Genomic DNA, 25,000 nt, shown 5'->3' on the forward strand with positions numbered 1-25,000 from the left:
TCGTAATCGTGATATAAAGTGACCCATATCGTGATATATATTGTTTTTGTGATATAAAGTAACCCATATTGTGATATATATTGTTTTTGTGATATAAAGTATCCCATATCGTGATATATATTGTTTTTGTGATGTTAAGTAATCCATATCGTGATATATATCGTAATCGTGATGTAAAGTAATCCAAATCGTGTTATATATTGTTTTTGTGATATAAAGTAACCCATATTGTGATATATATTGTTTTTGTGATATAAAGTATCCCATATCGTGATATATATTGTTTTTGTGATATAAAGTAACCCATATCGTGATATATATTGTTTTTGTGATATAAAGTAACCCATATCGTGATATATATTGTTATCGTGATATAAAGTATCCCATATTGTGATATATATTGTTATCGTGATATAAAGATACCCATATCGTGATATATATCGTTATCGTGATATAAAGTAATCCATATCGTGATATAAAGTAGTCCATATCGTGATATATATCGTTATCGTGATATAAAGTAATCCATATCGTGATATATATGGTAATCGTGATGTAAAGTAATCCAAATTGTGATATATATTGTAATCGTGATGTAAAGTAATCCATATCGTGATATATATGGTAATCGTGATGTAAAGTAATCCATATCGTGATGTAAAGTAATCCATATCGTGATATATATGGTAATCGTGATGTAAAGTAATCCATATCGTGATATATATGGTAATCGTGATGTAAAGTAATCCATATCGTGATATATATGGTAATCGTGATGTAAAGTAATCCATATCGTGATATATATGGTAATCGTGATGTTAAGTAATCCATATCGTGATATATATGGTAATCGTGATGTTAAGTAATCCATATCGTGATATATATGGTAATCGTGATGTAAAGTAATCCATATCGTGATATATATGGTAATCGTGATGTAAAGTAATCCATATCGTGATATATATGGTAATCGTGATGTAAAGTAATCCATATCGTGATATATATGGTAATCGTGATGTAAAGTAATCCATATCGTGATATATATGGTAATCGTGATGTAAAGTAATCCATATCGCGATATATATGGTAATCGTGATGTAAAGTAATCCATATCGTGATATATATGGTAATCGTGATGTAAAGTAATCCATATCGTGATATATATGGTAATCGTGATGTTAAGTAATCCATATCGTGATATATATGGTAATCGTGATGTTAAGTAATCCATATCATGATATATATGGTAATCGTGATGTAAAGTAATCCAGCGTACCTGTCGCTCATCTCCTTCCACTTGGCCAGCATCCTGCGCGGCCGCATCTCGATGGGCAGGTCCAGACGACGGCAGAAGTAGCCGACCACGCCCTGGTCCTCCAGGAGCAGAGGAACACGGTAGATGGAGGAGACGTCATGCACACAGATCACCTGGAGGAGGAGGAGAGGGGAGGAGGAGGAGGAGAGGAGAGGAGAGGAGAGGAGAGGAGAGGAGAGGAGAGGAGAGGAGAGGAGAGGAGAGGAGAGGAGGAGGAGAGGAGGAGGAGAGGAGAGGAGAGGAGAAGAAGAGAGGAGAGGAGAGGAGGAGTGTGGAGAGGAGAGGAGGAGTGTGGAGAGGAGAGGAGGAGAGGAGAGGAGAGGAGTGGAGAGGACAGGAGAGGACATGGTCAACGACACAGACAGACAGACAGACAAACACAGACAGACAGACAGACAGACAGACCAAAGAGAGGGGACATAGTAAATGGAGAAATACACCCCCACCAGGCTGTCACCATGTTTTAGTGTAGACTACACCACTGGTCATCATGCAGGCTGTCACCATGTTTTAGTGTATGTATCGCATGCTACAGCACTATAGTGCATTCAGCGTGTTGGTGCGACGCCTTTTGAAGTTAAGGCGTGCTCCTCAACGCAACGGTAAAGTGCTTTCATGCACATTTGACACGTGACAAGGTTTGCACAGTTTTCCCGCCCTGTCCGCGATTTTGTTTTGTCACAGCGCATTTCTGTTACTAAACGCAAATATGCTTTGCTGTGCCCTAACCAAAACCATCCCTAAACCTAACCTGTCAGTAAAGCAATGTTTCTGCTGCTTTACTTTTGCCAAGAACAGCGAGATTAGGCGAATTTCTACCTAAATTGTGCCTAAACCAAAACCATCTCTAAACCTAACCTGTCACAGGGCGTTGTGGAGCACGCTTTAACTTGGAAATGCGTATTGGACACACGATAGTGGGTTCAAATCAGCGTGTCATAGATACGCCTTTGCATGATGACATGTTGCCCAAACACACATGCAACAGCACACGTGCAAACTAACACCCCACCCAGCATTTTATATTTTAATTAATTTAATCTGTTTAGCAAATACCATCAGGTCCATTGCAATCCAAGTTAAATACTGACTTTGCTCTTGAAAACGTAACTGCTTTAGGAATTAAATACTGACGTTGCTCTTGAAAACATAACTGCTTTAGGAATTAAATACCGCCGTTGCTCTTGAAAACGATAGGAAATGTTATTTTATGCTCCTACCTGTTCGGGCTCCACGTGACAGAACATGGAGATCTTCTCCTTCACCGAGTTGTCCAGCGGCGTCGCACACCGACACATGATCTGGAGACAGGAGACAGGAGACAGTTAAATACTGTTAATACGACATGATCTGGAGAGAAGAGAGGAGACAGTTAAATACAACATGATCTGGTGACAGGAGACAGGAGACAGTTAAATACAACATGATCTGGAGAGAAGATAGTAGACAGTTCAATACAACATGATCTGGAGAGAAGACAGGAGACAGTTAAATACAACATGATCTGGAGAGAAGATAGGAGACAGTTAAATACAACATGATCTGGACAGGAGACATTGGCCCATGTGTTTTAAAACAGATTTGTCATGTTATGTTAAAAGCTTTTTAAAAATATTTTTCCTCAAATCTCAGAGTACCTCTGCCCTTTTCTCCCTTTTTCTTTGGCTGACTTATGAATGACTGCTTGTTGCCGTGGGAGACGGTATGCTTGTTGCCGTGGGAGACAGTATGCTTGTTGCCGTGGGAGACAGTATGCTTGTTGCCGTGGGAGACAGTATGCTTATTGCCTTGTTGCCGTGGGAGACAGTATGCTTGTTGCCATGGGAGACAGTATGCTTGTTGCCGTGGGAGACGGTATGCTTGTTGCCGTGGGAGGCGGTATGCTTGTTGGCTTGTTGCCGTGGGAGACAGTAGGCTTGTTGCCGTGGGAGACAGTATGCTTGTTGCCGTGGGAGGCAGTATAATTGTTGCCGTGGGAGGCAGTATAATTGTTGCCGTGGGAGACAGTATGCTTGTTGCCGTGGGAGACAGTATAATTGTTGCCATGGGAGACGGTATAATTGTTGCCGAAGGAAACAGTATGCTTATTGCCGTGGGAGACAGGTTGCCACTCACCAGGTCAGGTGACAGTCCGAGGCCTCGTAGTTCCCGCACGCTGTTCTGCGTCGGCTTCGTCTTCTGCTCTCCAGTAGCACTGGGCTGGAGGTGGGAGGAAAAGCAGTTAGTGTGTGAGGAACAGGAGAGGCAGTTAGAGTGTGTGTGTGTGTGTGTGTGTGTGTGTGTGTTACCTGGGGTATCAGGCTGACGTGTATGTTGCAGAAATTCTCCCTCTTGACCTTGAACTGGAACTGCCGGAAGGCCTCTATGAAAGGCATGCTCTCGATATCACCCACCGTACCACCCAGCTGAAAGCAGAGCACACACACACACACACACACACACACACACACACACACACCTCGATGAACGGCATGCTCTCAATATCACCCAGCTGAAAGCAGAGCACACACACACGCCTCTCTAAAACCACACCTCTCTAAAACCACACCTCTCTAAAACCACGCCTCTCTAAAACCACGCCTCTCTAAAACCACGCCTCTCTAAAACCACACCTCTCTAAAATAAAACCACACCTCTCTAAAACCACACCTCTCTAAAACCACGCCTCTCTAAAACCACGCCTCTCTAAAACCACACCTCTCTAAAAGTTTCAGGGGCAGGACTAGCAAAGTTATAGTCCACGGGCCAGGTGAGATGTCGGTACCACTCAGAGGGGCAAAGGTTGCTTATATTTTTTGAAAAGATACATGTCTGAAGTTAACACTTTTGTATGATAACCCTTCTGGAAGTACAGCCAAGTTAGGGTTATCAGCCGTTAAAGTAACACCCCCCCATCAAAAATAAAGGTTTTTAAGATGGGTGCCTGTCTTTCTACTGGCCCTTGTTTAAGACATATAGGGATGGTTAATTTTGTTATGTGTGGTATCGTTGCGAAGGGGAGACTCTGAGCTTTCATCCGACACCTCTTGAGAACATTTTGGTTAAGTATAGCCCTCCCTGCAGCTCTTCAAACATTTACTCAGACACATTTTTTTCCATTTTCGCCGATACCATCTCTTGTCTTTTCATACTGTGGCATCAGGGAGCATCAGAAAGACCTATTTTAAAAACTAAAATATTGTCTCGAGTATTAGGAATCTGAAAATGTATCCTTTCACTATGTTATCCCATGTTTAGGGGGTGATTTTCAGTCTTGTATGAGGCATGGTATTTTTTTCAAAACACAGTTTTACCATTTTCTCATAAAGTTCAGGAAGCAATACCTCTAGGTGCATTTTGCAGTTGGTTGTCATAGCTTGTTATATACCATATGAAAGCTTGGAGTGGGTAGCATATTCATATATTATCATATATTTGGTGTACCTGTTTGCAGAGCAATGTTAACTAGGCAAATCATTTTCCATAACCAGTATCAATGATATAGTTTCTCAGTGATTCCATTGTGTCATATCCTAAAATATTGTTGTTATGCGCCCAGAGGTTGTATACCAGAAATATATGTGATAATGTCCCCTATGATATTAGTCTTGCAACTGAAATCATAGCAATTGTATATAAACACAACATAAACTCATCCCTTAACTTGTCCCTTTTTAGTAGTCTTTTGTAGTAGAAAGTGAAGTGAAAGTTCAACTAGTTAACTCCTACATCCATTCACATTGTGACACAGCCCGCCACAACACACTACACACTGTGCACACGACACACACCAAAATTGCATTTATGCCTCACCCGTGCAAGGGGGCAGCCCCCAAAGGGCATCCGAAAGGCAGCAGTGCAGCGGGACGGTACCATAATTGGGGTGCCTCAGTCATGGAAGAGGATGGTGGAGAGCACTGGTTAATTAATCCCCCCACTAACCTGGCGGGTCCTGAGTGCAGTTGCACACTTGCAGGAGGAGATAAGTGCTGCACACTCTCGAGTTGTCACATTAAAAACTTGTTTATTTAATTCGAGAACTTGCAGCACTTCTCTCCTCCTGGAGACCTTGGTCATACCACATGTATCATGATTTACAGCAACATTTAAAAACCCTCTGCAAGAACACTTGATTTGAGGTGAAGATCATGAAGAGGTTTGCAAAGGAAGAGTGGGGTACAATGTCATCAGAGCTTTGCAAAGACAGCACAAGTTCTGAACTTCATACTGCTGCAACAACTACTACACCATGCCACCGATGAAGCAACATGCATACATGTACTGCTGTATTCACTTGTCTTGGTGTACCAACTGAGCAACTGCAGCTCACTTTCCAGGCATACACTGATACCCATCCCTAGACCCAAGCAGCAGTAATGAACAATGGAGTGGAGTGAAGTAGAGTAGAGAACTGTATGGTACAGTAGAGTATAGTTCAGTAGAGTACAGTGCATTACAATAGGAGACCATGCTGAGCATTGACCTCTATGAACCTGGTAGTCACAGTAGATGTAATGGGTTTGTTATTGCCCTGCTACTCTACATGTGCTAATGTCACAATAGCACAGAACCACATATCACACTGAATAGTACTCCCTGCACATGCACTGTAAATGTAGAGAGTAGGACCAACTGTGGCATTCATACAGTTACATAACAGCCATGTTACACATACTATAACAGCACATGGGGCAATTGTGGCGTAGTGGTTCAGGAGATGGACATCAGATCAGAGGGTTGCAGGTTGAAATCCCACATACATACCACTTTAGAAAGAAAAAATGCATACACAAAGAAGATGTGCACTTACCTGCTACTTAGGTACACCTTGCTGGGCTGGTACTGGGCTGGGTACTGGGCTGTAGCCTACCCCTTTTTCAATAAGAAGCCATTTAACTGCCTGCAACAACGTTCAAGTAGACTGGGGCATTGTAATGATGCTTGATTGGTACAAAGGGGCCCAACGTGTGCCAAGAAAACATCCCCTGCTGAAATTATATTTTTGTCTTCTGAATGGTCAGTATACAGTCCTCACCAGTAGTATTTGGGTGCACAATGACAATGACAGCTTCCAAACATGTTTTTCATTCATCAATGAGCTTTTTGTACTTTTCTGATGGTATTGTCCCTCACTCTTCCTTTGCAATATGTTCAACTTCTTCATGATCTTCAACTGTTATATCACAGACAGTTTTTACATTTTGCTATAAATCATGACACCTCTGATACAGTCTAGGTCTCCAATGCCAGATGCAACAAAGCCCTGCTGCCTGTTCAAATCACTACCCAAGACTGAAGTTGGCCTTTAGGTTTGTAGATGATAGACCTGCTGGATTTCCTGCAAGAGGGCCTGTCTGGGAACACCAGATGTGTCATTATTGACTAAACAAAACCACTAAATGAAGAGCATCTCAGAAGGACTAGGCATGGACCGCTAGATAGGGCACCAGACTGCCGCCTCTCTCTCTCGCCAATCCTTTCCTGTCACAAAATGAGCCATAAAAGACCAAAAAAAGAGGCCTAGGCCACTAGAGGACATCTAATTGAAAGTAACAAAGAACTATTTTTCATCAAATTACATTTTAAGTTCAGTACTTTTTTTGAACTACTTTACCTATACTTGAGCAGATTTTGGATGAGTACATGACTTTTACTTACCCCTCGAGTAAGATTTAAGAAAGATAGGCCTACGCTCACTTGAGTACAACTTCAACTCTTTTCCCATCTCTTCTGCTAAGCACATGTAAAATTAAGATACATGTATGTCTGACATGTAGTAACCAAACATTTTTAAGTCATATTTAACATGACACAATATGTCTACAAAAGTTGACACGATATGTTTAAAGGCCTATTGTATTTCTCACACATTTGCTATGATTTCGGTTGGTAGACTAACATCAAATGGGCCATTATCACATATGTTGCAGACGTTGTATATAACCTCTTGATGTATTGCATCACAACACTGATATTAGGACAGGTGGTCAGGATTTACGTATCATTACACAATGGAATCGCTGGGAAACTGTATCATTGATGCTGGTTGGTAAGGAAAATGCTTTACCTGCGTTGCCAAGCAAATAGGTACAGCAAAATATATCATAATATCCCATACACTGCAAACTCCAAGCTTTAATATGGTGTATGAGCTATGATAACCAATTGCAGAATGGCCCTAGAAGCGTTGCCAGTTTACCACTACATGGAACTGATAGAGTAGTGTGGGGTCATGTACAATGCAGTGTAAAAAAGAAAAGTGGAGTGGGAGTCAGATATATTACGGTTACCACTCAAATTCATCTTCAAGGTTGAAACGTCTTGAGGTATTTTGGACATATAATGAAGTTTCAGTCATAACAACAAATTGGCAACCGTTGCTATGCAAATAGGTTACTATGCAAATAGGTACACCAAATATGGTCATATCTGTATACTATACAATCCAAGCTTTCATATGATATACAGGGTCGCTGACAGCCTTGGCTGGGCCTGGGACAAAGACATCGGAAAGGGCCCCAAATTCAATACATACAATGTAATAAGGATCAAATTCTGGGCCCCCTCTGTCCCTGGGCCCGGGACAAGACATCCCTTTGTCCCCCCCTGTCGGCTTCCCTGATGATATATAACAAGCTATGATAACCAACTGCAGAATGTCTCAAAAAGGCCTGACTATACGAGACATTAGCACACAAAAAAAACAGCAACAAAAAAGTGGCATGCCTGATACAAGACTGAAAATCACCCCCTAAAAATGGGATAACATAGTGAAAGGATATATTTTCAGAATCCTGATACTCAAGACAATATTTTAGAGTTTTAAATAGGTTTCTCTGATGCTCCCTGATGCCACAGTATGAAAAGACGAGATGATATCGGCGAAAATTGAAAAAAATGTGTCTGAGTAAATGTTTGAAAAGCTGCAGGGAGGGCTATACTTAACCAAAATGTTCTCGAAAGGTGTCGGATGAAAGCTCAGAGTCTCCCCTTCGCAACGATACCACACATAACAAAATTAACCATCCCTATATGTCTTAAACAAGGGCCAGTAGAAAGACAGGCACCCATCTTAAAAACCTTTATTTTTGATGGGGGGGTGTTACTTTAACGGCTGATAACCCTAACTTGGCTGTACTTCCAGAAGGGTTATCATACAAAAATGTTAACTTCAGACATGTATCTTTTCAAAAAATATAAGCAACCTTTGCCCCTCTGAGTGGTACCGACATCTCACCTGGCCCGTGGACTATTAGCCTGGTTCACGCCAGACAGTGTGTGTGTGTAGCATCAGCCCCCCCTGGCGGAGCAGAGCTACATACTCTACTGTCTGGTACACAGCCAGAGAGCACGCTCCGTCTCCAGCCAGAAAATAGGCTGAGAATTTATTGCTTCTGCACGGCCTCCTCACCAACAAATTCCTTCAAAAACCTTCCTGTTAATCTTTAAAGAGTCAATATAGTCTCTAATCTGTCTTGTGACTCCTCAATGTGAGTTACCGTTTACATTTAAGAAGAAGCTCTAGCAAAGTGTCAGGAAATCTGAAAATAAAGTCTTCACACCAAGCTCCCGGTTCTCTTCCTCTAATGTAGCGACGCAACAAGGGTTAGCACAGAAGTTTAAAATGGTATTTGACCAACCTCTAATGTTCAGTAAAATTAAGCAAAGATCACACATTGACAAAAATCACACACACACACACACACACAATGTGCAGTAAAAACTAACAAACGCAAAAAAACAGCCAAAAGTACTGGGGTGGATTTCTGGATAGCGTAGTTGCTAACCATGTTAGCTATTTTGTTGGTTGCAATGCAATTTCTCATTGCCAACTACTGAAGCTGCTAACTGCTAGCAACTACGCTTTCCAGAAATCCTGGTCTGACTCTCACCTCGATCACACACACACACACACACACACACACACACACACACACACACACACACACTACTGGTCTGTCTCTCACCTCGATCACACACACTTGAGGTTCTACGTCATCGTCGTCCACCGGAACCCGAGCCTGACGCATCACCCACTCCTGAATCGCGTCCGTGATGTGGGGCACCACTATAGGGGAACACACACACACACACACACACACACACACACACACACACACACACACACACACACACACACACACACACACACACACACACACACACACACACACACACACACACACGTAGTGAAAACTCACCCTGCACAGTAGTGTAAACTAACTCAGCCTGTAGTACAGTGCAGTAGTATAAACTATTTAACCCTGTAGAGTAGAGTAGACTAAACTAACTCACCCTGTAGAGTAGAGTAGTGTAAACTAACTCACCCTGTACGGTCTTGTCCAGGTAATCTTAAGCTAGATTTATGCTTCGGACGCATAGAATCTGCGTCCGTCCGTTTTCTGTCTATGCGAGTCCACGCCCCCCTCTCAGAGACTCTGCGCCCGTCGTCGAACGGTCTTGATCAGGTAATCTAGTAGAGTAATCTAACTCACCCTGTACAGTCTTGCCCAGGTAATCTCCTCTGCGTTCCTTGTTGATGACCGACTGGTAGATCTTGCCGGTCGTCAGGTTGTTGTCCCTCGTGAGCCGGATGTCCAGGAAGCGCTCGTAGTTGCCGAGGTCCAGATCCACCTCCCCGCCGTCGTCAAGCACAAACACCTCACCTGCGTTACAGGTAAACACGTTAACGAGTTAAAAAGCACAAACACGTCACCTGCGGAACAAGTAAACACATTAACGAGTTAAAAAGCACAAACACCTCACCTGCGTTACAGGTAAACACGTTAACGAGTTAAAAAGCACAAACACGTCACCTGCGGAACAATTAAACACATTAACGAGTTAAAAAGCACAAACACGTCACCTGCGGAACAAGTAAACACGTTAACGAGTTAACTTCCGTTCCAACTTGGAGGATTCTAAAATGAAGTCGTCCTCCAAAATAAACAGGACGATGAGTAAAAAGGTGTTGATCTTCAAGTCAAGTCAGCTTTTATCTCGACTCCTGCTGTTCAAAACTCTCCATCTATCTCACAGCATCCTGCTGTTCAAAACTCTCCATCTATCTCGACTCCTGCTGTTCAAAACTCTCCATCTATCTCACAGCATCCTGCTGTTCTAAACTCTCCATCTATCTCTAAGCATCTAATAATGTGGACTTCCTCTCTCCACACTCAAGCTGTTGCTCTGACAACACAAGATTCAGCATTTCCTCATTAAATCCCTCCGTCTCTCTCGCCCTCCCACATGAGTATCGCAATACTTTAGACCTTCATTTTTTGTTTTTATTCATTTTTTTCGAAAACAGACTTAGAGGACCAAATGCTACTTTTTTCTGTAGAGCAACAGTTACACTGTAGTGAATGTAAAAGACAAAACAGTATGTCTGGCAGTTGCTGTATAGCATTCAAAATTCAATATGCTATTAAATGAAGTATCGATACGGACACCTCCGATACGATACGCGTATCGTGAAGAGGCCTGTGACGATATATCCCGATAGCGATATTTTGAGCACACCCCTACTGCGTCGTCGATGTTGATGTAGGGGTCTACCTTGATGGCGGTGACGTGTAGTCATTCACACCTCCCCCCGCCTCCCCTCTCTCTCTCTTACCGTGTTCGTAGGGTGAGAAGGTGCCGGCGTCGATGTTGATGTAGGGGTCTATCTTGATGGCGGTGACGTGTAGTCCGCATGACTTGAGTATGGTGCCCACGCTGGAGGCGATGATGCCCTTCCCGATGCCCGAGATGACGCCGCCGGTCACCAGGATGTACTTCATGGCTACGGCTCACGACGACCTGCGCACTGGAGAGAGTAGAGTAGAGTAGAGTAGAGTAGAGTAGTAGAGTAGAGTAGAGTAGAGTAGAGTAGAGTAGAGTAGAGTAGAGTAGAGTACAGTAGAGTAGAGTAGAGTAGAGTAGAGTAGAGTAGAGTAGAGTAGAGTAGAGTAGAGTAGAGTAGAGTAGAGTAGAGTAGAGTAGTGTAGAGTAGAGTACAGTAGAGTAGAGTAGAGTAGAGTAGAGTAGAGTAGAGTAGAGTAGAGTAGAGTAGAGTAGAGTAGAGTAGAGTAGTAGAGTAGAGTAGAGTAGAGTAGAGTAGAGTAATGTAGAGTATCATTAATTAACCGCCTGTCACCAGGATGTACTTCATGGCTATGGATGTCGACCTGCACACTGGAATTAAAGCACAAATGAAATGAAATGATATTAAATGGGGAAATACAAGTCATGTGATGAGAACTACAAGAATGGAGAGTGGAGTGTTAAGAGCGCACGCACGCACGCGCACACGCACATGCACGCACGCACACATGCACGCACGCACGCATACATGCACGCAAGCACACATGCACGCAAGCACACATGCACACATGCACGCACGCACACGCACATGCACGCACGCACGCACACGCACACCTTATGTAACCTCGAAATGGTGAAAGAAAAAAATGCTCTTTCAGCAGTGACCCCAGTAGGGACTTTGTTGGTATAAACACAGATTAAGGTCTTCGTGAGAAATGCTTACAAGCCGGATCAGCGTCACATTTCATATCAAACAGCATTTCTACTGAGCTGTGGTCAAACTATTTACCACGATATTGGAGGGAGTAGGTGGTGTACATCAGTGTTTCCCAAACTTTTTGGTCTTGCGTACCCCCTAAGCATCTTAGTTGTGCCATGAGTACCCCCTAATTAATTTTCTATATAATTTTGTCTGCCCTGATGTGACTGCTCCATACATTTGTTATAATAATAACACTTTTCCAAGTACCCCCTGCAGTGTGCTTGCGTAGGCCTACCCCTGGTTGGGAAACACTGGTGTACATGACTACGGTGTAATATAGCCTGTAGGCATTCCTAATATGATTACAGCATAAATAGCGAACAGTCCCAAGGCCTATACTACAAAGCTGGTTCAGGAGCAAAACAGGTTAAGTTAAGAGGTAAATCATCTAATAGAAGAGCCTGGAGTCCTATGTGTTATTAATAAAATGAGGACGCCAGGCTCTTCCATTAGATTATTTAACTCATAACTTAACCTGGTTTACTGTCTCCTGAACCAGCTTGTGAGTAATATAGCCCCCCGATCAATTCCCCTATTGTTGCAGGGCACGCGTTTTTATCTGATCTGCATCAAATCCACATTCCACGGAGATTTCATCACCACACGGCGATGTGGTCGTAACGTGGTCTTTGCTCCATGTGGTCACCGACGCGCTATTTTACTGTTAATTACGCAATGTAATGTAGGCTACCGTAAAGTGTGAAGGTTAACATGTGAGAAGAACAAAGTAATAGCAATTATAACGCGTAATAACAACATACAAATGAGCCTGCTGCCACAACTGGACATGATACACATGCGCGACTGAGTGTCTCAACTAGTTCTAGCGCGAAAACAGCGATAATACTAAACAACAAGACGTGTAAAGATTAGCAGCTTTGCTGATATCTTGGAAACACTCCGATGGTTCAACAATACAATATCCTTCCACGGAATGATGAAGTCAGCAATTTTGCTAGTTCTTCTACCATCAGCTGGGGGCATCGATACGTGTGGATGTCTTTTAGCCATCATGGGCCTGCACTATACAAAGCTGACTCAGGAGTAAACCAGGTTAAGTTTAGAGGTAAATCATATGACAGAAGAGCCTGGAGTCCTCATTTTATAAGAAAACTGAAGCAACTTCTTGGTGTAGTATAGGTCATCAGCTGTGCATCGATAATAACTGTTGATGTATTTACCATCAGGAGAATTAGCGGGCTAGACCTTTGGCTGTAGCATCATGATGCTGTAACCTACCACCACAGTAGCCTACCAAGCTAAGACGAAGCTGCTAGTTTTGTTTAGCATGCTCAGTAAACAATATCATAACGCTTTCCGTGTATGCCCCTGACGATAAACCGAGTAGCCGTAGTCATACAAATCATGAGGGTAAAGGCTACACAATGTCATCAACTATAAACAAAGGCACTGCAAGTGAGGAGAGGACATCATGTAACATTGTCCTTCCAATGTAATGCAAGTCAATTGTTTTGGCGGACTCACCTGTAAAAAAAACGTTACCAAGTTGAAACAGTATCGAATAAAAAATGAAATTCAGTTGGTGATACTGCCTTGTATCACTTTAATCGGAGTGGCAAAACTGATGCAAACAATCGAAATTCGCATGCGGGGAAAGGAGACTTCATGCGTCCTCCACACGTGCTGCCGCCGGCCACACTACTACAACTAGAACTGGCGCAACTCGGGAAAGACGCTGGTAGTCAACAGGACCATCGCGGAAATCAAGTCTGCGCGGAGAATACGCATTCTTGCACATATTATTTAGGACTGATCAGTCCTACTCCGGCATAGAGACCAGAATTCACAAAAGTTCACTGACAAATCCAATAAATTAAGATAACAAAATATAGATAGAGGTTTTCGATAGGGGAAAAGACAAAAAGACAAACTTGGGCACTTAGAAAAACGTAAGCCTAGGCCTACATAAAAAAATAAAAATGCATGTTTGGGTCTGTGAAATGAATTCATGAATGTTGAAGCCTATGTCTGTTTGACAAATCAATACCGATGATACCAAAAGTAACCTAGAATTTTATATATTATATTATATTATATTATATTATATTATATTATATTATATTATATTATATTATATATAGGCTATTTTACACACGTGCATTCACACTAGACCTTGACCTAATTAGTCTATCCCTCGTCTTCGGGTCGTAACCGACCCGTTTTCAACTTTGACTGTGTAAATGAGCCCCTTATGTTTAGTTTCTTGTGTCAAGGATTTTTGACTTTGTCAGCCACCTCTATTTAAACAAAATAAAGCAAAACGTTTTTTTTTTCATAAATTCTGTAATGCTGTATCAAAAAATATAGCACTTGTGGTGTTCGGGTCGTTTTCGACCCGGTTCATAATAAGTAGCTTATAGAGCAATCATTACAGCCAAAACTGAAATAAGAAATGAACTGCTAGGTAAAATAGATATTGCCAGCTCATCTACCAATCATTTGAGCTCATGGGGCAGCATGACATCATGAGAATATGTATAAAAGGGGGTGGGGGTTGTGCGTCATTTCAGCATATGGATCAATTTAGTCTGGGCATAGTTCAGCATGCTCTCATTTAACAATGGAATAGTGTATCTAAGTAGGGTTCTAAAAGTATTTTGACTATTGTATGACAAGAAAAAAGACATAAGAAGATAAAAAATATCAATTTTCGCCGATCTGAGTCTGATTTCACATGGATCCTTCAAATTATTTATTTGGATCATATTCACGCTTTCATTATGTATGATGATGATTTGCTAAAGATTGGCTATGAAATAGTTTATAAAAATGTGCTAACATGGTAATTGAATGTGCCAAATACATTGCGAGCCCAAACTATAGCCTTCAAATAACACTCACAGTTTTCTGTTTACATATTGAGCATTATTTACTTGTAATAAATGTACAAGTATGACTCTACAGTGACTGTTACCCCACTGTAAAGGTAAGCCTCAACTAGAGTGTGAATCCAGATAAGGGCTGAAAAGTGTTTACAGGAGATTTCACGAAAACAATAATTCATTTTCAGGGTTATATAAATACAATGTGAGGTGGCTAGCATATTTTCTCTGTGCCTGTGTCCCATTTCCAGGGTGAAAAAATTGAGAGAAGATATACAATCACACGGGTGTAGCCCCTTAATGCGCGCCGTACCTCCAGTGGCACGCTGTAATAGACATTGAAATGTAACTACCACAGCACTACAATACTATGACACAACACGGGCCCTTTAGTAATGCACCACGACTTGATCATTACCATCCTGGTAACAACACATTTATAAAGCCACATCTTAAGGGGTTTTAAGATCAAGTTTTTGATGACAATGAGGAGGACAAAGGTTGGTGATGTTAGAGGTTAGATTCAAGTCAAGTCAAGTCAAGTTGGTTTCATTGTCACTTTCTTTACATGCACTGGTCATACAAAGAATTTGAAATTACGTTTCTTGCTTTCCCATACAGACATAGACTAATCTAGGTAAGGACATAGACAGTATAGACATAGACAGTACTTATACATGGACTTAAGACAGTATGGACATAGACAGTGCTCATACAGACATTTAAAGTGCAAGACTGGACAACAGAAGACTTGTAGAGAACATACATTAAGAGGAGGTATTTGTTGTGCTTTTTCTAAAAGTCCTTTATAGCGTTCTGACATAGTAATAGTAGCATTTTGAAGAAAAATAAATATTAAAATAGGTCTATCAAGTACACCAGCTGTGTGTGTGTGTGCGTGTGCGCGTGTGTGCGTGTGTGCGTGTGTGTGTGTGTGTGTGTGTGTGTGTGTGTGTGTGTGTGTGTGTGTGTGTGTGTGTGTGTGTGTGTGTGTGTGTGTACATGCCTGGCAAAACGTAACTCCAGTGCTGTGGGCAGAGTGATTCCGCGATGTGGATGAGCTGTCATGCCTCACCTGCAATAAATCATTCTGCCCACAGCACTGGAGTTATATTTTGCCAGGCATGTACACACTCACTCACTCACACACACACACACACACACACACACACACACACACACACACACACACACACACACACACACACACACACACACACACACACACACACACACACACACACGTGATGCATTGGTTTGGCTTGTCCCATGCAGTGCGCCCCATCATCTATGCTTCATCTATGCTTCTGGGGGTGGGGTTCCTTGCACAGGGACACCTATCATTCCTCACTTGATATTACACCTGACACACAATAGGTACATTTCAGAGGGCCTCAATCAGCCATTCCATTTCTAACACCATTTTTAACACCATTTTTAGTCCCACTGGAACTCAAACTCTGACCTTTTGGGAATCAAAACCGGGTCTCTGACCACTACACCACAAATCCAGAGTCAGCACACATCCACAATGGCCACTCCATCACAGCTCCTTCATTACAGTTCCCTCGATTCTCTATGTTAATTATATACGGGTCGAAAACGACCCGAATACCATAGATGTAACTATTGTGAGTAAAATACAAAATAAAAATGCAAGATAAAAAATAGTGTTTCAAGATGTGTTCTACTACTGCACAGTGATAGCCAGGTAGCAAGAAATGTTTTTAATTTCATATATTAGGCTACATCTTAGAGGTTCCTTTTTCATTTTTTCAACTATCGAAATCAAGGGATATGTCTGAAAAAAAACCCCTTTAAACCCATGACAAAACGTTAAAACCAATCTCTTTGGGGAACAGGTCTCTTCTCCTCTTCTCTCCTCTTCTCTTCTCTTCTCTTCTCTTCTCTTCTCTTCTCTTCTCTTCTCTTCTCTCCTCTCCTCTCCTCTCCTCTCCTCTCCTCTCCTCTCCTCCTCCTCTCCTCTCCTCTCCTCTCCCTCTCCTCTCCTCTCCTCTCCTCTCCTCTCCTCTCCTCTCCCTCTCCTCTCCTCTCCTCTCCTCTGCTCTCCTCTCCTCTCCTCTCCTCTCCTCTCTCCTCTGCTCTCCTCCTCCTCTCCTCTCCTCTGCTCTCCTCTCCTCTCCTCTCCTCTCCTCTCCTCTCCTCTGCTTTCCTCTCCTCTCCTCTCCTCTCCTCTCCTCTCCTCTCCTCTCCTCTCCTCTCCTCTCCTCCTCATCTCTTTGGGGAACAGGTCTCCTCTCCTCTTCTCTCCTCTCATCTCCTCTCCTCTCCCCTCCTCTCCTCCTCATCTCTTTGGGGAACAGGTCTCCTCTCCTCTCCTCTCCTGCCCTCTCCTCTTCTCTCCTCTCCTCCCCTCTCCTCTCCTCTCCTCTCCTCTCCTCTCTTTGGGGAACAGGTCTCCTGTCCTCTCCTCTCCCCTCTCCTCTCCTCTCTTTGGGGAACAGGTCTCCTCTCCTCCCCTCCTCCTCTTCCTCTCCTCTCCTCTCCTCTCTTCTCCTCTCCTCCTCATCTCTTTGGGGAACAGGTCTCCTCTCCTCCTCTCCTCTCCTCTCCTCTCCTCCTCATCTCTTTGGGGAACAGGTCTCCTCTCCTCTCCTCTCCTCTCCTCCTCATCTCTTTGGGGCTGGTTCCTGAACATCCTGAACATCCTCAACCAAGGAAGGGACAGTGCCTTCCCTCATCCAACACACTCAAGCACTGGTGTCACTTTTACCTCTTATTGCACTTTACTTGAAAACCTGCTGCTGCTAAGTATTGTACCCCAAACACAATGTCGTTGCCTTTTTGACAATGATAAATTATTGAATCTTGAATCTTGATTTGGGTCTACCTGATATCCTGCAAGCGGCGAGTAAATGTCTGCATGGCCCCTCTGATGAAGACGGAGTCAGTTCCTCTTCTGCAGTTGACTGAACAGGACGTCAACGTGGGGCATGTTCTTGTGAAAGAAGTTGAGGAAAAAAACAGAAGGCGTCATCATCAAGCTTCAACCAGAATGAGGAAGTTCAAGTCAAACCGAAAGTAGGCCTACAGCAGCTTCACACGAACGAGACTTTGCTTTCAACATTTTCATTCCGGTAAATTGATTGTATTTTGTTATATTTTGTCAAGGCCGTGTGGCCAAAGAGAGCTAGGGAACCCAGGAGCAGACAGGAGACAAAAATGTCAATCAAAAGTGTATTTATTTCAGGGCAAAGGTGCAGGCAGGGGTGAGGCAATTCAATGTCAGGGACAGGCATGGGTCGAGACACAGGCAGTTCACAGGCAACGGTACAAGGGGCGTAGGCAAAAACGTAGTCAAAAATTGGTCAGAGTTCAGAGCACAGGTAGGCAAAAAATTTAGGCAAACACAAAAATCTTCAAAAGCAGTGTAGGCACACGTGGCAAAAAGGTAGCGAAAAATGAGAAAAAACACAGAAAAAGGAAAAATGGCAAAAAGTCCCAAAAAGTCCAAAAACAGGACAAAAACAGAGAAAAACCTCACGTGGCAAAATCACAGGCAAAAACTCAAAAGGCTCAGGTATGGCAATAAGTCCAAAAACACAGATCAGAGTCACAGAATAATGTCCAAAAAAATCCAAAAAGGTTCAAAGTCTTTGACAAAAACTCACGTGGAATCAGAGCACAAACAGAGAACTTGGCGGGGCATGAGCAAGAGCAGAGAATGTCCGGAGCTGTAGGCAAACAATCTTGCAATGACAATAGTCCTTGGCTTGGTTTTAAAACAGGGTGATTGGCAAATGGGAAGCAGCTGCAGCCAGGCCATGGTTGGTGACTGGTTGCTGGTGTTGTGGTGTAGGTCCGAAACACGGCCACCAGATGGCAGCAGCACAGGGAGAATGTGGCCTAGAATACGCAAGGCCAACAATGCATGTCGGATTGCAGGGCAGGTCAGGGCAGGGTTGTGACAGGACCCCCCCTCCTACGGACGCCACCAGGCGTCCCAGCCTGGACCTCAGGGTGCTGCCGGTGAAAGTCAGCGATCAGGGTGCGGTCCACCACAAACCGGGCAGGGACCCAGCTGCGCTCCTCAGGACCGTAGCCCTCCCAATCGACCAGGTACTGGAAACCCCTGCCACGCGGCCTGGCCTTCAGGAGCCGCCTCACAGCAAACACCTCACCGCCGTCAAGCACCCTGGGAGGAGGAGGGGGGGTAGGGACAGGGGATAGGGGGCTCGAGACAAGGGGTTTGAGTTGAGAGACATGGAACGTGGGATTAATGCGGCGCATAGTCAGTGGCAAACGAAGACGTACAGAGCATGGGTTGATTACCTTGGTGATCGTGAAGGGGCCGATGAACCTTGCATGCAGCTTGCGGCAGGTGGTCTTAACAGGAAGGTCCCGAGTGGACAGCATCACTCTCTGGCCCGCCTTGTACCTCGGTGCTGGGGACCGGCGCTTATCTGCCTGAAGCTTGCAGGCAGCAGCGGAACGCAGGAGTTGAACCCTGGCTCGGGCCCACGTTGACTTGCAGCGACGCACAAAGGCCTGAGCCGAAGGGACGGCGACCTCTTCCTCTTGAGAGGGGAACAGCGGGGGCTGGTACCCCAGGCAGCAGTGGAAGGGGGAGAGGCCTGTAGCAGACGTAGGCAGGGCGTTGTGCGCATATTCAACCCAGGGCAGCGTCTTGCTCCATGACGCGGGGTCCCGGGAGGTCATGCACCTGAGTGCAACTTCCAGCTTTTGGTTTGCCCGCTCTGTCTGTCCATTGGTCTGAGGATGGAAACCTGAGGACAAGCTGGGAGAGGCACCGATTAGCTTACAGAAAGCTTTCCAGAACTGGGCAGAAAACTGTGGGCCCCGATCGGAGACAATGTCAGTGGGTAGGCCATGCAGACGGAAAACATGGAGGATTAACAGTTCAGCAGTCTCCTTAGCCGAGGGTAACTTGGGTAGAGCTATGAAGTGAGCAGCTTTAGAGAATCTGTCTACCACAGTCAGAATACATGTGTTTCCCTCAGACTTGGGAAGCCCAGTCACAAAATCCACAGCAATGTGTGACCATGGACGATGAGGCACAGGGAGAGGCCTCAGCAGACCTGCTGGGGGCCTGTTACCTGACTTATTCCTGGTGCAGACATCACACGCAGCCACAAACGTCTGAACATCTCTCTTCATAGATGGCCACCAAAAACGTTGTTCGATCATTGCCATGGTTCTGTTGCCCCCAGGATGGCAGGCGACCTTAGAACTGTGTCCCCACTCCAGCACCTGAGAGCGGACAGTTGAAGGCACATAAAGACAGTTAGAGGGTCCATTACCTGGTCCAGGTTCCTGGTTCTGGGCCTCTTGGACGATGACCTCAATCCCCAGTAGGGCTGCCCCCACCAAGCATCCTGAAGGAAGGATGGTCTGCAGAGAGTGGGGTTCCGAAGCTGAGGAGAACTGTCTGGATAAGGCGTCAGCCTTAGTGTTCTTGGAGCCGGGGCGGTAAGAGAGAGAAAAATTAAACCGTGAAAAAAAAAGAGACCATCTTGCTTGTCTAGCATTCAGACGCTTGGCGGTACATAGATATTGTAAATTCTTGTGGTCTGTCCACACAATAAAAGGGGGGCTAGCTCCCTCTAGCCAATGCCTCCACTCCTCTAATGCCATCTTGACAGCTAGTAACTCCCGATCCCCAATGTCATAATTCCTCTCTGCAGGGGAGAGACGGTGAGAGAAGAAGGAGCATGGATGAAGTTTGTTGTCCTTGGAGGACCTCTGTGACAGTATGGCCCCCACACCTGACTCAGAGGCGTCAACCTCCACAACAAATTGGCTAGACGGGTCAGGAATGGTCAGAATGGGTGCAGAGGTGAACCTACTTTTCAGATCCGCAAATGCCTTCTCAGCCTCCCCACTCCAACGGAAGGAGGTCTTGGTGGACGTGAGTGCGGTGAGAGGTCCAGCCACGGAACTGTAGCCTCTGATGAACCGCCGATAGAAATTTGCGAATCCCAGGAACTGTTGGAGTGCTCGCCTTGAGGGGGGTGTGGGCCAGTCCTTAACTGCCTTCAGTTTCAGGGGGTCCATCTGTATCCTGGAGGGGGAGATGACAAAGCCCAAGAAGGATACAGTATCTCTGTGGAATTCGCATTTTTCCGCCTTTACAAAAAGTCTGTTCTCCAGCAGCCGCTGGAGAACTTGCCTGACATGGTGCCTATGGGCTTCAAGGGAGGGTGAAAATATAAGGATATCATCAAGGTAAACAAAAACAAAAACATTCAGGAAGTCTCGCAGTACATCATTGACAAGAGCTTGAAAAACAGCCGGGGCATTAGTCAAACCAAAAGGGACCACCAGGTATTCATAATGACCCGTAGGGGTATTGAAGGCGGTTTTCCATTCATCGCCCTCTCTAATTCTGACGAGGTGGTAGGCATTCCTTAGGTCAAGTTTAGAAAAAACAGAGGCCCCTTGGAGGATTTCAAAGGCAGTAGACATGAGGGGTAAGGGGTACCTGTTCTTGACCGTGATGTCATTTAGCCCTCGATAGTCAATGCATGGACGCAGGGACCCATCCTTCTTCCCCACGAAAAAGAATCCAGCTCCAGCAGGTGAAGACGACGGGCGGATGATTCCGGCAGCTAGAGAGTCTGTAATATACTTTTTCATGGCATCTCTTTCAGAGGGGGAGAGAGAATACAGACTGCCCTTGGGTGGAAAAGTGCCGGGAAGGAGCTCTATGGCACAGTCATAAGGCCTATGCGGGGGCAGGGACACAGCTTGGGACTTGCTGAACACAGGCTTAAGGTCCAGATACTCCTTGGGGACATTTGACAGATCAGGAAACTCCTCAGGAGCTGGAGGGGATTGAACAGTGGTGAAAGCGGAGCCAAGGCATGAGGATAGACAAAATGCACTCCATCCTAAGATGTTGTTGTCAGACCAGTTGATGTGGGGGTTATGCACTGACAACCAGGGGAATCCAAGAACTATGGGGACATGGGAATCTTTCATGACGTGGAAGGAGATCAACTCTGAGTGATTTCCCGAGACTCTTAATGTGACAGGAATAGTTCTATGGGTGATTGTGCCCAAGCTGTTGCCATTGAGGGTTAGGACAGAGAGGGGGTTCTCAAGACGGGATAGAGGAATTCCTAGTCTTTGTGCTGTAGCCGAGCAAATTAAATTACGGTCAGCACCTGAGTCAATAAGAGCTTGAAGAGCATGACTCTTGTCCTCATGTGAAAGGGAGATGGAGAGGTAGGAGCGTTGAACAGGGTAAGGGTCAGTGGTCGCGCCCGCCAGGACCCCTATTCTCACTGACGGGCTTTGTCTTTTAGGGGGCAGGTAAGAGCAAAATGACCCACCTTTCCGCAATAGAAGCAGGCACCTGTATCTCGTCTGCGTTGGCGCTCCTCTGGGGTAACCCGAGCACGATCAATCTGCATTGGTTCAGGAGGAGGGCATTCAGGTGGAGGAGCCTTCACACCCAGTCGAAGAGAGGATGAAGTCTTCTCCCGGTTCCTCTGCCTGATACGAGCATCAATGCGTCCAGCCAGGTCCATGAGTTCTGTAAGCTCGGAGGGTAACTCTCTTGGGACAAGTTCATCTTTGACCGAATCACTCAGGCCATTCAGGAAAGCATCATACAGGGCATCATCATTCCATTTACATGAGGCAGACAGAGTGCGGAACTCAATGGCATAATCAAAAACGGAACGGGTACCTTGACGGAGGGCCATGATCTCTCTTGCAGCCTCTCTGCCTGAGTGGGAGCGGTCGAATACTTTTTTCATCTCGTCTGTGAAGCTCTTGTAGGATGAGCAGCAGGTGGCATTGGCGTCCCAGACAGCAGTACCCCATTCCCGGGCCCTGCCAGTGAGGAGGGTTATGAGGAAGGCTACTCGGGAACGTTCTGTGGGGAAAGCAAGAGACTGGAGCTCCAGGGTTAAAGAACATTGAGAGAGGAATGAACGGCAGTTGTCAGGGTTACCATCGTAGGGCTGAGGAGTTGGAAGCCTAGGTTCTCTGAATGGAGAGGGTGTGGCCGGCGTGGATGGAGCTGCACTAGCCTGTGGGGGGGTCGGCTGAGACTGAGAGGCATTGGACAAAAGTTGTTGCACCTGCGCAGAGAGGGAGTTAAGTTGTTCAGCAACAGTCTCGAGGTTATTATTGACTTGAACAATGCCTTGCTGGTGAGTTCCTAGCATGGCTCCCTGTTCCTTTACAGCATTTTTCACCATCTCCAAGTCTGCTGGGTTCATGTTGGCAAGATTGTTCTGTCAGGGCCGTGTGGCCAAAGAGAGCTAGGGAACCCAGGAGCAGACAGGAGACAAAAATGTCAATCAAAAGTGTATTTATTTCAGGGCAAAGGTGCAGGCAGGGGTGAGGCAATTCAATGTCAGGGACAGGCATGGGTCGAGACACAGGCAGTTCACAGGCAACGGTACAAGGGGCGTAGGCAAAAACGTAGTCAAAAATTGGTCAGAGTTCAGAGCACAGGTAGGCAAAAATTTTAGGCAAACACAAAAATCTTCAAAAGCAGTGTAGGCACACGTGGCAAAAAGGTAGCGAAAAATGAGAAAAAACACAGAAAAAGGAAAATGGCAAAAAGTCCCAAAAAGTCCAAAAACAGGACAAAAACAGAGAAAAACCTCACGTGGCAAAATCACAGGCAAAAACTCAAAAGGCTCAGGTATGGCAATAAGTCCAAAAACACAGATCAGAGTCACAGAATAATGTCCAAAAAAAATTCCAAAAAGGTTCAAAGTCTTTGACAAAAACTCACGTGGAATCAGAGCACAAACAGAGAACTTGGCGGGGCATGAGCAAGAGCAGAGAATGTCCGGAGCTGTAGGCAAACAATCTTGCAATGACAATAGTCCTTGGCTTGGTTTTAAAACAGGGTGATTGGCAAATGGGAAGCAGCTGCAGCCAGGCCATGGTTGGTGACTGGTTGCTGGTGTTGTGGTGTAGGTCCGAAACACGGCCACCAGATGGCAGCAGCACAGGGAGAATGTGGCCTAGAATACGCAAGGCCAACAATGCATGTCGGATTGCAGGGCAGGTCAGGGCAGGGTTGTGACATATTTCTAGACATTTTCGAGAACAAAAGTCATTCTTAATGTTATGTAAGGATTTGAAAACTTGCTGGGCAACAGTTTAAGCCTACGCTCATGTTAATGTTGCCTACAAGTTTGTGAATTGTCACAGCCGCGTTTTGAAACGGCCAACACCCTTAACCCTGTTTAGATTTTCATTAGATGCTGTTGATATCGTGTGATAAAACAATATAATTCCAGTCTGGTATAGCATGGGCTACATTTTCTCCTGTGTTGTTGCTGTTGTAATATCATCTGCAGATGTGATGTAGGCTAGTTGGGTAGGCCTTCATTTGTATCAGGCTACGGGTGAAATAACGGACCATCGGCCGAATTAGTCCACCACTAGACAAGAGGTGACCCCCCCCCGCCCCCTTTTCACAGAAATCCGTGGCAGCCATCTTTGGAGGTAGCCGACGCTAGACCTGAAAAATAGATATTAATGAAGAAGGAGGCTGTGTCAAAAATGGCTTACTAATGTCAAAATGTCCAACACACCGTGCGCAAGGGAGTTTTTTCCATCCACTCGTGTCCTCAGGCAAGGCCAGGCCCCCGTAGGCCTACTACACCGTGGCCAATGCATAACTGACCAAAAACTGACCAAAAATAGCCACAGTAACGGCAAATTAACTTTTGTCTCAATGTCACGTTCCATTATATGTATATCGTATCTGATTGTCTTCAAACCGTTTGTTGGTGTTTTTTCCAACCTGGTGTCAGGCCTAAACAGCCAAGGCCAGGGATGTGAAACTCAGGCCCACCGCCGGGGATCATTTTATTTGGCCTAAACAGCCTAGGCCAGGGATGTGAAACTCAGGCCTGGGGGTCATTTTATTTGGCCTAAACAGCCTAGGCCAGGGATGTGAAACTCAGGCCCGGGGGCCATTTTATAGGCTATGGCCCGGGAGATCAACTCCAATGTGTATTACAGTTACCCCCCCCCCCCCCCCCCCCCCTCTATACATTAATGTATTTTATTATATGGTTGTGACGTCATCTGTCGAATGCTCCATTCATTTCAACGGGGCTCCCCAACGTTCGGACGTCTGTTATGTAAGGGTTAACGTTCGGCGAGAAGGTCGCTACCGTGGAATAGCAGCACGACAGAGAGAATCTTTAGACCCCGACGCGGAGCGGAGGGGTCTTGTTCTCTCTGAAGTGCTGCTATTCCACAAAGCGACCGACTCGCCGAAAGTTAACCCGCTTATTATATGGATATACTTAAATGATTCACACATGCGGG

General features: G+C 45.0%; 1 protein-coding gene across 2 annotated transcripts in view; it reads right to left on the reverse strand.

The window, feature by feature from the left end:
• The window catches only part of LOC134441965 (CTP synthase 1), a 26,266-nt gene extending 12,731 nt beyond the window's left edge, over nucleotides 1-13,535 (reverse strand). For both annotated transcript variants that reach the window (XM_063192346.1, XM_063192347.1), the window contains exons 1-8: nucleotides 13,350-13,535; nucleotides 10,914-11,105; nucleotides 9,790-9,960; nucleotides 9,262-9,362; nucleotides 3,604-3,720; nucleotides 3,431-3,514; nucleotides 2,536-2,616; nucleotides 1,277-1,428 (exon numbers count right to left, since the gene is read on the reverse strand). In XM_063192346.1, coding sequence (XP_063048416.1) covers nucleotides 1,277-1,428; nucleotides 2,536-2,616; nucleotides 3,431-3,514; nucleotides 3,604-3,720; nucleotides 9,262-9,362; nucleotides 9,790-9,960; nucleotides 10,914-11,079 — 872 coding nt within the window. In that variant the 5' untranslated portion in view covers nucleotides 11,080-11,105; nucleotides 13,350-13,535. The remainder of the gene's footprint in view (nucleotides 1-1,276; nucleotides 1,429-2,535; nucleotides 2,617-3,430; nucleotides 3,515-3,603; nucleotides 3,721-9,261; nucleotides 9,363-9,789; nucleotides 9,961-10,913; nucleotides 11,106-13,349) is intronic.
• Nucleotides 13,536-25,000: the final 11,465 nt, after the last annotated feature.

Source organism: Engraulis encrasicolus, unplaced genomic scaffold (assembly GCF_034702125.1).
Source record: "Engraulis encrasicolus isolate BLACKSEA-1 unplaced genomic scaffold, IST_EnEncr_1.0 scaffold_103_np1212, whole genome shotgun sequence".
NCBI lineage: Eukaryota > Metazoa > Chordata > Actinopteri > Clupeiformes > Engraulidae > Engraulis > Engraulis encrasicolus.